The following is a 12,831-nucleotide window of genomic DNA, read 5'->3' on the forward strand; positions in this document are numbered from 1 at the left end:
CCAATTCTCCCTTTACAAGCAGCCTCCTGGGCAGACCAGCCAAGGGGCCAGGTCATTGATGCCCAGGTGGGCTCTGAAATGCAGGAGAGCTGGGTATGGGGAGAGTTGAGGGTCTCACTTCATAGAAAACAAGAGTGACATTTCTAAAAACCTACAGAACTTAGGTGGCCCTACCTGCAGAAAGACACCTTGGCATGGTGGCTAAGATCATGGCTTCCTGACCCTCACTGCTTGGGTTCAATTCCTCGGGCCATTACCTATTGGCCCTGTGGCCCTGGGCTCACTGCTTAATATTTCTGTGCTTCAGTTTCTCCATCCTTAAAGCAGAGACAACATTAAGGTTTCGTGAGAATTATATAAGTCTATACTGTCTATGTGAGGGATTAGAGTCATGCCTAGCAGGGAACTCGTCTATGTATGCCTCAGTTGCTATTATTTTAATTTCTGGTGACTCACAAAGTCCACTGCTTGGAAATGCAGAAGTCAAGAATTTAAATGTGGGATTTCACTTCCTCATGAAAATACTTCCTTATAAGAAAAGTGTGATGACCTTCCCTGAACTTGAGGCAATAGGAATGACGTTCTTTCCCTTCTTTTCTCCACCATGGGTTCTCATCTCCTCTCCTTCTCTGACTGTTCCAGCACCCATGGCTCCACCCCTCCTCAACACACTCACAGCCTCCAATACCCCATTCTGGGCTGTTCCTTGACTGGGGCAGACTCAAAGCCCCAGAAAATGGGGCCTGAATTTTTCCTCTGCTTCTCCTCTCATCCCCCTGGATCAGCCTGGTCCACCTCTTCCCATCCTCCCGGAGAAAGGGTGACAGAGGGTTGGGTCCACAGAAAGCACTGGGGAAGGACTAACTCATACCAAGTGACCGCAGTGTCAAGGTTGCTGAGAAGACAGTCTGGGGTGAAATGCTGGCCACAGCTCATCTGCAAGCTATCTACAGGGCAAGGCCTTCAGTAGTCCTAAGGGTGTGGTCTCTTCTCTGACTCCCACCAGGGCTCTGCAAAGCCTGGCTGGAGTTTATTTGTGCACTTTGTCCTCGTCTGACCCAAAAGCAGCTCTCTCAGTGTTCCCTCACCCACCACTCCCTGGGGGTTTGTATGTGGGGTAGGTGGAAGGTCAGGGAAGCCTGGTGTGCTGCAGTCCATGGGGTCGCAAAGAGTCAGAAATGACTGAGCAACTGAACAACAACAGAGGGGAAAACTAGGCTCCCCAGGCTCCAGGTCCTGCATTAACCCAGGGGTCTCACCCTCCTTGCAGCCCTTGGCCGCCAGGTTTCCAAAAGAACCGGAAACCATGAGCCTGTTCAGTGTGATTGGGGAAGACTCAAGCCTAGGGGTCAGGACCCCTGGGGTCTACTCCACAGTTCAGTTCAATTCAGTTCAGTTCAGTTCAGTCACTCAGTCGTGACCGACTCTCTGCGATCCCATGAATCACAGCACGCCAGGCCTCCCTGTCCATCACCAACTCCTGGAGTTCACTCAAACTCATGTCCATCGAGTCGGTGATGCCATCCAGCCATCTCATTCTCTGTCGTCCCCATCTCCTCCCGCCCCCAATCCTTCCCAGCATCAGCGTCTTTTCCAGCAGAGTCAACTCGTCGCATGAGCTGGCCAAAGTATTGGAGTTTCAGCCTCAGCATTAGTCCCTCCAATGAACACCCAGGATTGATCTCCTTTAGAATGGACTGGTTGGATCTCCTTGCAGTCCAAGGGACTTTTCAAGAGTCTTCTCCAGCACCACAGTTCAAAAGCATCAATTCTTTGGCGATCAGCTTTCTTCACAGTCCAACTCTCACATCCATACATGACCACGGGAAAAACCATAGCCTTGACTAGACGGACCTTGGTTGGCAAAGTAATGTCTCTGCTTTTTAATATGCTATCTAGGTTGGTCATAACTTTCCTTCCAAGGAGCAAGCGTCTTTTAATTTCATGGCTGCAATCACCATCTGCAGTGATTTTGGAGCCCAAAAAAATAAAGTTTGACACTGTTTCCACTGTTTCCCCATCTATTTCCCATGAAGTGATGGGATCAGATGCCATGATCTTTGTTTTCTGAATGTTGAACTTCAAGCCAACCTTTTCACTCTCCTCTTTCACTTTCATCAAGAGGCTTTTGAGTTCCTCTTCACTTTCTGCCATAAGGGTGGTGTCATCTGCATATCTGAGGTTATTGATATCTCCCAGCAATCTTGATTCCAGCTTGTGCTTCTTCCAGCCCAGCGTTCCTCATGATGTACTCTGCATATAAGTTAAATAAGCAAGGTGACAATATACAGCCTTGACGTACTCCTTTTCCTATTTGGAACCAGTCTGTTGTTCCATGTATAGTTCTGACTGTTGCTTCCTGACCTGCATACAGGTTTCTCAAGAGGCAGGTCAGGTGGTCTGGTATTCCCATCTCTTTCAGAACAGTAGCCTTCCTTAAATGCCCACATGAACCCACCCAACCTGAGAGGTCGAGAGAAACCCTTTCTCATTCCCCAGAACAAGCATAACAAATTCCTACATTTTAAAATACACTTTTCTTAATATTAAAAAGGACTGGGCTTCCCTGGTGGTCCGGTGGTTAAGAATCCACCTTACAATGAAGGAGACGTCGGTTCAAACCCTGGTCCAGGAAGATCCCACATGCTGCAGAGCAATTAAGCCCGTGTGCCACAACTATATAAGCCCATGCTCTGGAGCTTGTGAGTTGCAACTACTGAGCCCATGCACAACTACTAAAACCTGTGCCCCCAGAGCCTGAGCTCCACAGCAGAAGCCACCTCAATAAGAAGCCCGCGCATGGCAGTTAGAGGGTAGCCCCCACTCACCACAACTAGAGAAAGCCTGCGTGCAGCAACAAAGATGAAAGAATTTCCTCAAGTGGGGGTGATGAAAGAACTTTTCCCCAAAGATGAAAGAATTCGCCCTCAAGACTGCCACCTGGAAACCCTGCCTGCTTTTCCAGTCTATCTGCCTTGCCTGGCATATTTCAGACTCAAGACTGCAAAACAAACTCTCCCCTGAATTTCCAACCTGCCAGTTCATCTATGGATTTCAGACTTTCTAGCTTCCACGTCTGTGTGAGCCAATTTTTTCAAAATGAATCTCTTTTTGTGTATGTGTATCCTACTGGTTCTGTTTCTCTAGAAAGCCCTGATGAACACAGGCAAAGTCAGGTAGCAGAGTATCTCTGAGACCCGTGAGAGTAGGTTAAGGCAGACCAGAGGCTGGAGGGAAGGAGTACTCTGAATGCACCATGCTGGTCTCAGTCTCGCCCCTGTGGCCTGTGGGCACACCCACCCATGAAGGGCACTGTCCACTACACACACACAGTCAGTCAGTCAGTCAGTTCAGTCGCTCAGTTGTGTCCGACTCTTGCAGCCCCATGGACTGCAGCACACCAGGCCTCCCTGTCCATCACCAACTCCCGGAGTTCACTCATTCATATCCGTCGAGTGGGTGATGCCATCCAACCATCTCATCCTCTGTCATCCCCTTCTCCTCCCACCTTCATTCCTTCCCAGCATCAGGATCTTTTGCAATGAGTCAGCTCTTCACATCAGGTGGCCAAAGTATTGGAGCTTCAGGACTGATATTCAAAATATTGAATATTCAGGACTGATTTCCTGTAGGATGAACTGGTTGGATCTCCTTGCTGTCTAAGAGAGGCTCAAGAGTCTTCTCCAACACCACAGTTCAAAAGCATCGATTCTTCGGTGCTGAATTTTCTTTATAGTACAACTCTCACATCCATACATGACTACGGGGAAAAACCATAGCTTTGACTAGATGGATCTTTGTTGGCAAAGTAATGTCTCTGCCTTTTAATATGCTGTCTAGGTTGGTCATAACTTTTCTTCCAAGGAGCAAGCATCTTTTAATTTCATGGCTGCAGTCACCATCTGCAGTGATTTTGGAGCCCCCCAAAATAAAGTCTGACACTGTTTCCACTGTTTCCCCATCTATTTGCCATGAAGTGATGGGACCAGATGCCATGATCTTAGTTTTCTGAATGTTGAGTTTTAAGCCAACTTTTTCACTCTCCTCTTTCACTTTCATCAAGAGGCTCTTTAGTTCTTCTTCGCAGCACCTCCTTTGGGGCCTCTAACAAAGGACCACCCTCCCTCCCCATTCCCCAGCAGACAATTCACTGGGCTCTGCACATCCTCTGTCCCCAGGCAGGGGTGAGTGGGGCCAGGGCCTGGCAGGAGTTTCAAGGTAGTGGATCCAGGCACAGCCAGCGGAAGCAGAAGGGTCTTGGCTCAGCAAGAGGAAGAAGGGTCTCATGGTCGAGCTTCCACATAGCAGGAGTAGCCGCACCCGGGTCCGTGATCAGAGGCCCAGGGGAAATGCATGTGTGGGTCTGTGCAAGCCAAACAGGGAGACAAGGGCAAGACTAGAGGCCAGCAGAAGCTGGGACTCTGACCAGAGGTGACCATGAGAACACGAGCTCCCTGGAACCCGTGACCACTCGGAGAGGTCACTGAACCTCCCTTGGGATGTGGGATAACATGCTTACACCAACTTGAGCTAAACCTCCAAGGACAGCTGTTGTCACATGGAAAGAGCTATGGATGGACAGGGCCAAGGGGAAAGCAGTCCCCTGCCCCTCCACGGTTGGGACGCAGGCATATTGACTGGAAGGCAGGGCCCAGGATGGCCCAGCATCCTGGTTCAGGACTTTCTCAGAGCTTTGACTAAATGTTTCTTGTTTCTGGCCTAGCTCTAGCCTTTGGTACAGCTGATTTTTCTGTGTATCTTGGGAAGATTAAAGGGGATGAATTAGGAGGTGTAAGTCTGCAGCTGTCATAAACTTCATGTCCCGTAATTTGTCATTGTCAGGTCATGTTCCAGCAAGGGCTAAGGACTGTGGAAAAGAGAGCAGAACGGAATGAAGTGGACTTTACCCCACAGCACTGACAGGCTGGCGCTGGTCAACAAAGCAAGGCAGAACCACCACCCCACCTCAACTGTACCCCGGGCCAGGAGAGTGTCTGCCTGAAAGGCCATCAAACAAATCCCACATGGAGAGGGCCCGAGCAGAGACCAGGGACCCTGACAGTGAGACCAGACCCCTGAGAATCTGAACTTCTCCAGCCTCTTCTATGACCTGGGGGATGATATAAGGCAGTCTAATCACAGAGACATCCTTATCCCCAGTTGACAGATGAGAAGACTGAGGCCCAGGGGGTGAAGCTTTTTGCCAAGGGCTGACAGCTGGTAAGTTATGCAGCAGGACTGGGCCTTCCTTCCAGTGCAGCCTTGGGGTCAAGTTCAGCCAGATGCTGCCAAGCTGCCCAGTCACTGGGCCTGATTTTTTGCCAGCAAAGGGCTGAATCCAGGCCCCACCAGCCTCACAGAACACTCACCTTTTATTGAGCTATGTCTTGGGCTCTTGCCATCTGGGGTACCCACACATTACACCAAAGCAGAGGCAATCTGGCCCAGGAGAACAGGGGGAGGGGACCAGTCGGAGGTGCAGCCTAGGAGCAGCCTTCGGAGGGGCGGCCTTCCTGCACCGCCTTCACTGGGTCTTGGCTTCTCATCTGCAGAGTTGGGTGGGAACTGAGGACTGTTAAGGTCCTTCTAGCTCTGATGTTCTCTGGGGAGCAGCGTCAGGACCTGGACTCAGGCCACCGCCACTTCCTATCCTTAGAGTTTCCTGACTTGTCTCCTGCCTCTGGGGCGTGTCCCAGCTAAGCCCCTGCCCACTCTGTTCTCTCTGCAGTGCCCATGTGACCCTGTCAGCCCCACAGCTAGTTCCTCCACTACCTGCTTTATCCGGCTCACGTGCCCCCTGTTCGGGACTCTGCCCACTGCTCAGCCTCACTTCAGTGGTCTCACCACCTCCCCATCCCTATCCATGACTAACTGCACCCCCACGACCTCCCGGCCATCCCCCCGCCCCCTCCCCCAGACTCTTGCTCTCTCACTCTCTCTGGGAGGCCCTCCGTCCTCTTTGACTGCCCCTTCTCTGGCCTGTACACTTCCACCCTCACCCAGTTGAGCTCTGCTCACCCTCTGCCAACCTGGGGGCTAGATGGGATGAGTGTCCCACACTCACTGGCCCTCACAGCCCTTGCCTGTTCACTAGTCTGTCCCCCCACCTCTCAGGGACAACCACTATGTCTTATCTCCCTGCATCCTGCACTTAACAGGTGCTCCATAACTGCTGAATTCATACTAAGGACAGTCCTCCTCCTTCCTGCCCAGTGTGCTTACAGGAGTCCAGGAAAGGCAGACTTGACTGGAAACACTCAGAGTCTGCCCATTGTGCCAGGGCCTTCTCAAACCCCTCTGTCCCTGACTGCTCCAAGCCTCTTCCTCCAAGAGTCCTGTAGTCATCCCCAGTTATCTGCTAGCTCGACAAACACTTGTTAGGAACCTACTCCGTTCTAGGCACCCACATTCATGCCTTGCATAGGACCTTGCACACAGTAGGTCCTCAATATCTGTTGAGTTTGAACTGAAGAAGCAGAGTGACCAAAAAGATCTTCCCTTGCATTTCCAGGAAGTGGTTGTTCTCCTCCAATCCTATTGAGAATAGGCTTACTATTTCATTTGACAGGTACAGCCACTTAGGAGAAAGGTAGAGAGAGTTAAGTCATAGGGGCCACAGCAGACACTGGAGCAGAGCCAACACCAGAGACCAAACCCTTTCCCAGGGGATAGCAACAGACCAGCCTGGCCTGCATCGCCTTCAGGATCCCTTCCATGGGTTTCTGCCCAGTCCAACCCACTGTGCCTGCCCCTGGGAGGAGCCTGCACAGGACACAGGGGCAGCTGTGAAACCACAGACACGACAGCCAGGAGCCAGACCCCAAGTGCCACTCAGCCCAGGAGTCCAGGCTGTTCTGGAAAGTACAAGTCCCACAGCTGTTCTCCAGGCACGAAGTTCAAGGCTCTTTGGTGAGTCGGTAAGAACTCTGCCAGAGCTGACTTAATCCCCATTAATCAAACATGATGACTTGTTTTCCTTTAGAGACGAGTGACAACAAAGCTGATCATAACTCAGACTTGGATCTGGCTTCCCTGAACCGGGATTTGGGAGGGAAAAAAAGACCAAAAGAGAGACCAAAGTAATAGCTCACAGAACCCACAGAAAAAATAAAAGCAAATAGTGAGCAAAATCAATGCCTGTTCTTTCAGCAACGCTGTAACACTGTGTTCTGAAATTGCATCGCAAAAGCATACTCTGCAGTCTGAGGCTAAATGGGTGTGAGCACAGCTAAAAGAAGGAAATAGAGTCATAAATGGCTGGGAGGCAAGATGAGAGATGGTGTCACGGCGGTGGCCCCATAAGGCAGGACAGGGAGCCTGGCCAACGTCCCCTTCGTGGTGCAGGCCCTGCCTTCCCAACAGACTCAGGACTGAGATGTCCTCTTATCTTTTGCCTGGGCCACTGCCCCAGCCACTCTGCTTTCTCCTTAACTTCAGACTTATTGCTCTGACCCAAGACCAACCACCCTGCTGCTCAAGCAAGCATTCTAGAAGCAGATCCAGCCCTGTCCCTCCCCTGCTCAGAGACACGTGCAACACAAGTGTCCTCCAAAATCACCTTTTCCTTTCACAGCCAACACCATGACCTGACTGTCCCTGCCCATCAGACTTACAGAAACTCAGGCTCTCCCTAACAGTTTCGGTTCCCAGACATGGGGATGGGGTATTTTCCATTTTGCTGGTCACCTTTTGTTCTAAACTCTACTGTTCAATTCTTTTTATTCATTTATCTAGCTGTGTGGATGAGGCCTTAGTTGCGGCATACAAACTCTTAGTTGCAATATGTGAGATCTAGTTCTCTGACCAGGGATCGAACCCAGCCCCACCCCACCCTACCCCATCCACACTGGGAACTTAGATTCTTAACCACTGGGCCACCAGGGAAGTCTATCTGTTCAGTTCTTGATCCTTCTGTGTTGATCAGAATTCCCTGGATTGTCAACACAGAAACACACTGCAGATGAGCTCAGGGTGTCAGGGAAGATTTACTGAAAGCTCCTTTCTGGGGGCAGAGGCACAGTGGGTTTCCGGCTGGACTGGAACCAGAGACTCAAAGGTTCCCAGGACCTCCTCCCTTCCTCTTTTCTCTGCTCCCCTTTCCTTCAGCTTGGCTTTCCCCAGACAACAGTCAACATCTTGGCAGTTGCTGCACTTTGCAGCTGTCAGTTTCTCCAAGAGAGGAATAGTCTTTCTCTTAGATGCGAAGTTCAAAAACCCAAGGGAAGAACTCTGATTGAGTCAGTTCACATCAGCTGCCCCCTCTTGCATCAACCAACTATGCTCAGTAGGGTGAGACCCTCTTGTCTGTCCAGCCTGATGGATTGTATTGGTCCAATGCAATAATGTGGCTGAATTAGAACATGCACTCTGGGGGAAGGCGGAGGAGAAGAATCATGCTCCTAAGGAAGCAAAAAGTGATTCTTGAAAGACAAGATATTATAAGGGTTGATGGCCCACCAAAGAACTATAGTACATAAACAGACACACAATGTGTCTGTGGCATTAAAATTTCTTAGCAGGGAGGGAAAGTAAGAAAAAAGAAATCTAAAATGGGGAGGAGTGATAATGAAAAAATACAGTGAGAAACACTGGGACAGAGAATGGAGCATTGCTCAGAAGGACAAGACTATTCCAGACAAAATGTCCAATACCATCCCACTTCCTGCCTCAGCTGACCCCTCTCCAGCTCTGTCCACACACGGGCCCAGCACCTGGCCTCGTTCTCCAAGCACCACTGGCACCTGCTCTCTCGTAGGGTGCAGTATTTCTAAAGGGTAGCGGGGGAGGAGGGTAATTACAGCCCCATCGCTAATGTTCACTGACCGTTCACACTGCTGGGAGGCCCTTCCAGCCCTCCCCTCCTCAGACCCGGCTTGCCCCGCGGTCCTTGTCCCCCTTTACCTCTGAGTCCCTGGGACAACCCTCAGCTCAGATTCCAGTCCTTCTACTCCTTTCATTGTTTCAGATGCCAAATTGAGCTAAATTTCAGAATTGCCACTGCTTTATTTTACAAAGAAATCACCCACCTCCCTTTTAGACCACCCTCAGTTCATCTTTCATAATCAAAAAAGGGCCATAAAGGCATTTTCATAAATAAACGTGTTTTCTGCCCCAGTTTTCCCTTAGGAACAGAAAGCTTATAAATGACCCTTTGTATTAGCCTTGCCCAGATCAATAGCTTCAGGCAGAGTCTATTCTGCCACCAACAATCTCTGAGAGCAGAGAAAAGCTGTTCAGGGGACAATTCAGCTGCTCGAAAATGTTTGTATGTCTTGTATTGTTTTTGCTATATGTTTTTAACCCATTCCATTCAGGAGGGCCAAGTCCAGACTTTCCTAACCTTCTAGGCTCCTGTAGGTCCCCAGCAATGAGATGAGAATTCCCATACAGCACTCATAAGGGAGGTGCTCCCAGAAGAGACTGGAAAGAGGGGGGAAAGCAGGACAGAGAGGGGAAAGGAGACCCGCAGCAGTGAGATGCCTGGGAGCCCCAAGTGTTAATTACATCTGGAGTTGGTTCACCTCCAGGCAAAGGAGCACCAGCCAGTCAATGGCAAAGCAAGCCCTTGGGGGTTGGAAGATGTAAATCCCTGGGTTCTTGGGGATCAGTTCCTACGTTGGTGCAAAATATGGCTCTAGTTGTCCAAGAGATAGCCTCCTATGAACATTCCAGGCTGCAGAAGGGCACCGATTTTGAAGCACATGCAGAATGCCTGGCCAGAGAGGAATCGGGACCCAGCACCCTGCCTGCTCTGTAGACCCTCTTAAAACTAGAGCAGATCTAGCTTCCTTGCGGCCTGTCCTCCACTGCCTGGCCCTCCGCTGTCCCTACCACAGCCAGACGCGCAGGCCAGCCAGCTGTACTTGCCTGTCTCCTAGCTTCCGCTCTCCCTAACCTCCCTCTGGAAAGATCTCTCCCTTCTTCATCACTTTAAATCATTCAAAGGTCTCCTGTAGCACATTTTCCCTGGAGTCCCCCCATTAGTCCCTGAGCTGCCACGAACTTTGTACCATCTCTCAGCTACCTTCAAGTTACTTACACCCAGATCTCATCGGCTCCACATCTGCTCCCTCTGCTGGCGCTCTCTGCATAGGCAACAAGGCTGACCTTGAGGTCAGAGCCTCTGCTTTCTGCTCAACAGTACCCACTGTGAGTCTGGCCGCAGAGGTACTCCGATAACATGGCTGAAAAAGACTGGTGATCCTCATCATGACCCATCAACTTTCTTTCTGAGTTTCCCCGCCCTTTAGTCAGAGTCCTGCTGAGTGGCCATCTCCTGGCAGGAGCCCTCTCTGACAAAGCCTATCCGACTGGGTCTGGTAAAGCCATATCCTGTCTCACGGGTTTCCACCCCCCCATCCCCCACCCCGTCACCTTCAAATGAATGGGGAGATCTGGTCGACTCTTCCTTTGCTTTCCCCATAAAGATGCCTCTGCACCACAGGAGTTAGACTCGGACAACAGAGGAGAAAGAGAGGAAGAAATAAAAAGAAGGGCCTCCAGTCTCCCCGCCAATGAGGTTGGAGACCAACCTCATTCAAGGGCCTTCAGCAAATAATGCACATCAAGGAGGAGGCAGGGGCTCGGATTTAGGCCCTGAGATCTTGGGGGAGGGCGATGTGGAAGCTGAAGGCACAGTCAGGGAGGGCTACCTGGAGGAAGAAGGGAGAGGAGGGGAGGACCTGAGGGACAGAAAAGAGTCCCAGGCAGAGACCAGAGCGAACATAAACGGTCTAAGTTTCTTGAACTTGGGCTGCACCCTCCCAGGAAAGCTCAGTACCTCACTAATTACATTCCTCAAATGCCTTCCCCTCAGATCCTAACAACATTGGAACTGCTGTTTAAGCTTTTCAACTCTGCACACCAGGCCCACCTGTTTGGACAGTTCCAGAGGCCGCTTCAAGGGCTCCCATAGAATCAGCCTCACCTCCAGCCCCAGTCTGGACCTGTCCCCATCTGAGACCAGCATCACTCAGCCCTGCCTGGTATCAGGATCCCTGTAAAATCTACTGAAACATGTCAATGCCTGGGCCCCATCCCAACCTATAAAAGCAGAAGCTCTGGGCGGGGCCTGGCATCGCTGCATTTATTGTCCTTGTTTTGTTGTTTTTTTTTTGATACAGTTTTTAGCTTTTTATTTCGAAATTACAGAATACTTGGAAGAATGATCCAAAGAATGCACATGTAGTTGCCCACATTTCCCAATTATTTACATTTTGCCTCATTTGGTATATTGTTCTCTTTATCACTGTGTATGTATTTATGTGTATGTGTATTTCTGAAGCATCTGAAAATAAGTTTGAGATGTGGTGCCCCTGTAGCCCTAAATGTTACTCTGTAAGAACAAGACTCCACAGTGCAGTCATCAAAATCAGCAAGTTGAACATTGATACAGAGCTATTATTTAATTTGGCCTCCACATCGGAATTTCAATTGTCCCACTAGGCATAGTATTAGTCTCAGTCACGTCAGACTCTTTGTGACCCCATGGACTGTAGCCCAAGAGTCTCCACTATCCATGGAATTCTCCAGGCAAGAATACTGGAGTGGGTTGCCTTTCCCTTCTCCAGGGGAATCTTCCCAACCCAAGGATTGAGCTTGGGTCTCCTGTATTGCAGGCAGACCCTCTACGGTCTGAGCCAACAGGGAAGTCCCCAGCAGGCATGGTGCCTGTCAAAAGCTCCCTGGGACAATTAGAAGATGCGGGCAGGGCTGGAAAGCCTGGTAGGGGTGCGATCCACCCAGCCTATTCAGGGGTCCGGCCACAACCACCGCCAAGACCCCCTTTCTAGTTCCTCTCTCCCTGGAGCAAGGAGCTCCAGCCCTGGCAAAGGTGGCCGGCATTAACCCCTTGTCTGGGGGCAGAGTCTGGGCTCTGGCTGCCTAGGCAGAAGCCGCTGCCCGGCACCGCTATTAATAACCTGGAGGGGGCGGGCCGTGGGGCGGCGTCCCTGCGGGCGCGGGAGGCGGGAGGTACCCCCAGTGCCCGGGGCCGTGCCTCCCGGCCGGCGCGTTGGGGAGCAGGAGGCCCACTCCGCCCTGGCCGCCAGCGGAGGAGGGTGGGAGGCCCCAGAGTCAGCGGGCGGGCGGGCCGCGCTGGGCGGTGCGCTCCTGTCCGCGGCCGCACAGGGCATGGAGGGTCCCGCGGGGCCCGCACGCCTGCTCCACGTCCCGCACCGTGTCCTCTGTCTGCTCTGCCTCCTCCCGCCACTGCTTAGAGTAAGTATGGGGTGTGGGGTGGGGGAACTGGGAGCTGGAGCTCTGTGCTCTCCTGACTGCGAGGCGGTGGAGGTAGGGGGTGGGGGTCTCACTGCTTAGTTCCTGGGTTTAGTTCCACTCAGCCCTGTTAGGAGATGGATGGAAGAGATCTTAGGGCTTGGCGGCTGGCATGGAGTTGGGGATCCCTGCATCCGGTGATGGGATGGAGATGTCCTGCCTAAATGAGGGGAAAGGGGAGGGAGATGAAACTCTTTAACACCCGCCCGGATGGGACTTAGCAGCCCTTGTGGATGAGCAGAGCGAGCAGGGAGACGCCCTAGTGTCTAGGACATGCCCTTTCCTCAGGTCCAGGAATTCCTAGTCTCTATCCACATTGTCCCCTCCTCCATGGATCGCACCCCCCTCCCTTGTAGAGCCTCAAGTCCCTTCCTCACCCCATCCCAGTTCTGGTCCTTCACCACAAGGGATCCCCAGAGAGCTGTCTGCTGTCTCCTGCAGGCAGGCCAGTCCCCACCCTCGTCTCAGTACCTGAAACCAGGCACCCCTCAGTATCAAATAAGCAATGGAGCAAAGGGGACACCTGGGGGAACCAACCTTGCCAAGCACTTCTCA

The 12,831-nt window shown here is 51.5% G+C and overlaps 1 protein-coding gene across 1 annotated transcript in view; it reads left to right on the forward strand.

Annotated features, from left to right (window-relative positions):
• Positions 1–11,985: 11,985 nt before the first annotated feature.
• CRHR2 (corticotropin releasing hormone receptor 2) overlaps positions 11,986–12,831 on the forward strand; it is a 43,971-nt gene continuing 43,125 nt past the window's right edge. Inside the window, exon 1 of the mRNA XM_055420930.2 lies at positions 11,986–12,219. Within this exon, the coding sequence (XP_055276905.1) occupies positions 12,133–12,219 (87 nt within the window). The 5' untranslated portion in view covers positions 11,986–12,132. The remainder of the gene's footprint in view (positions 12,220–12,831) is intronic.

Source organism: Moschus berezovskii, chromosome 3, assembly GCF_049115385.1.
Source record: "Moschus berezovskii isolate FMDL1 chromosome 3, NW_MosBer_1.0, whole genome shotgun sequence".
In the NCBI taxonomy this organism is placed as follows: Eukaryota; Metazoa; Chordata; class Mammalia; order Artiodactyla; family Moschidae; genus Moschus; species Moschus berezovskii.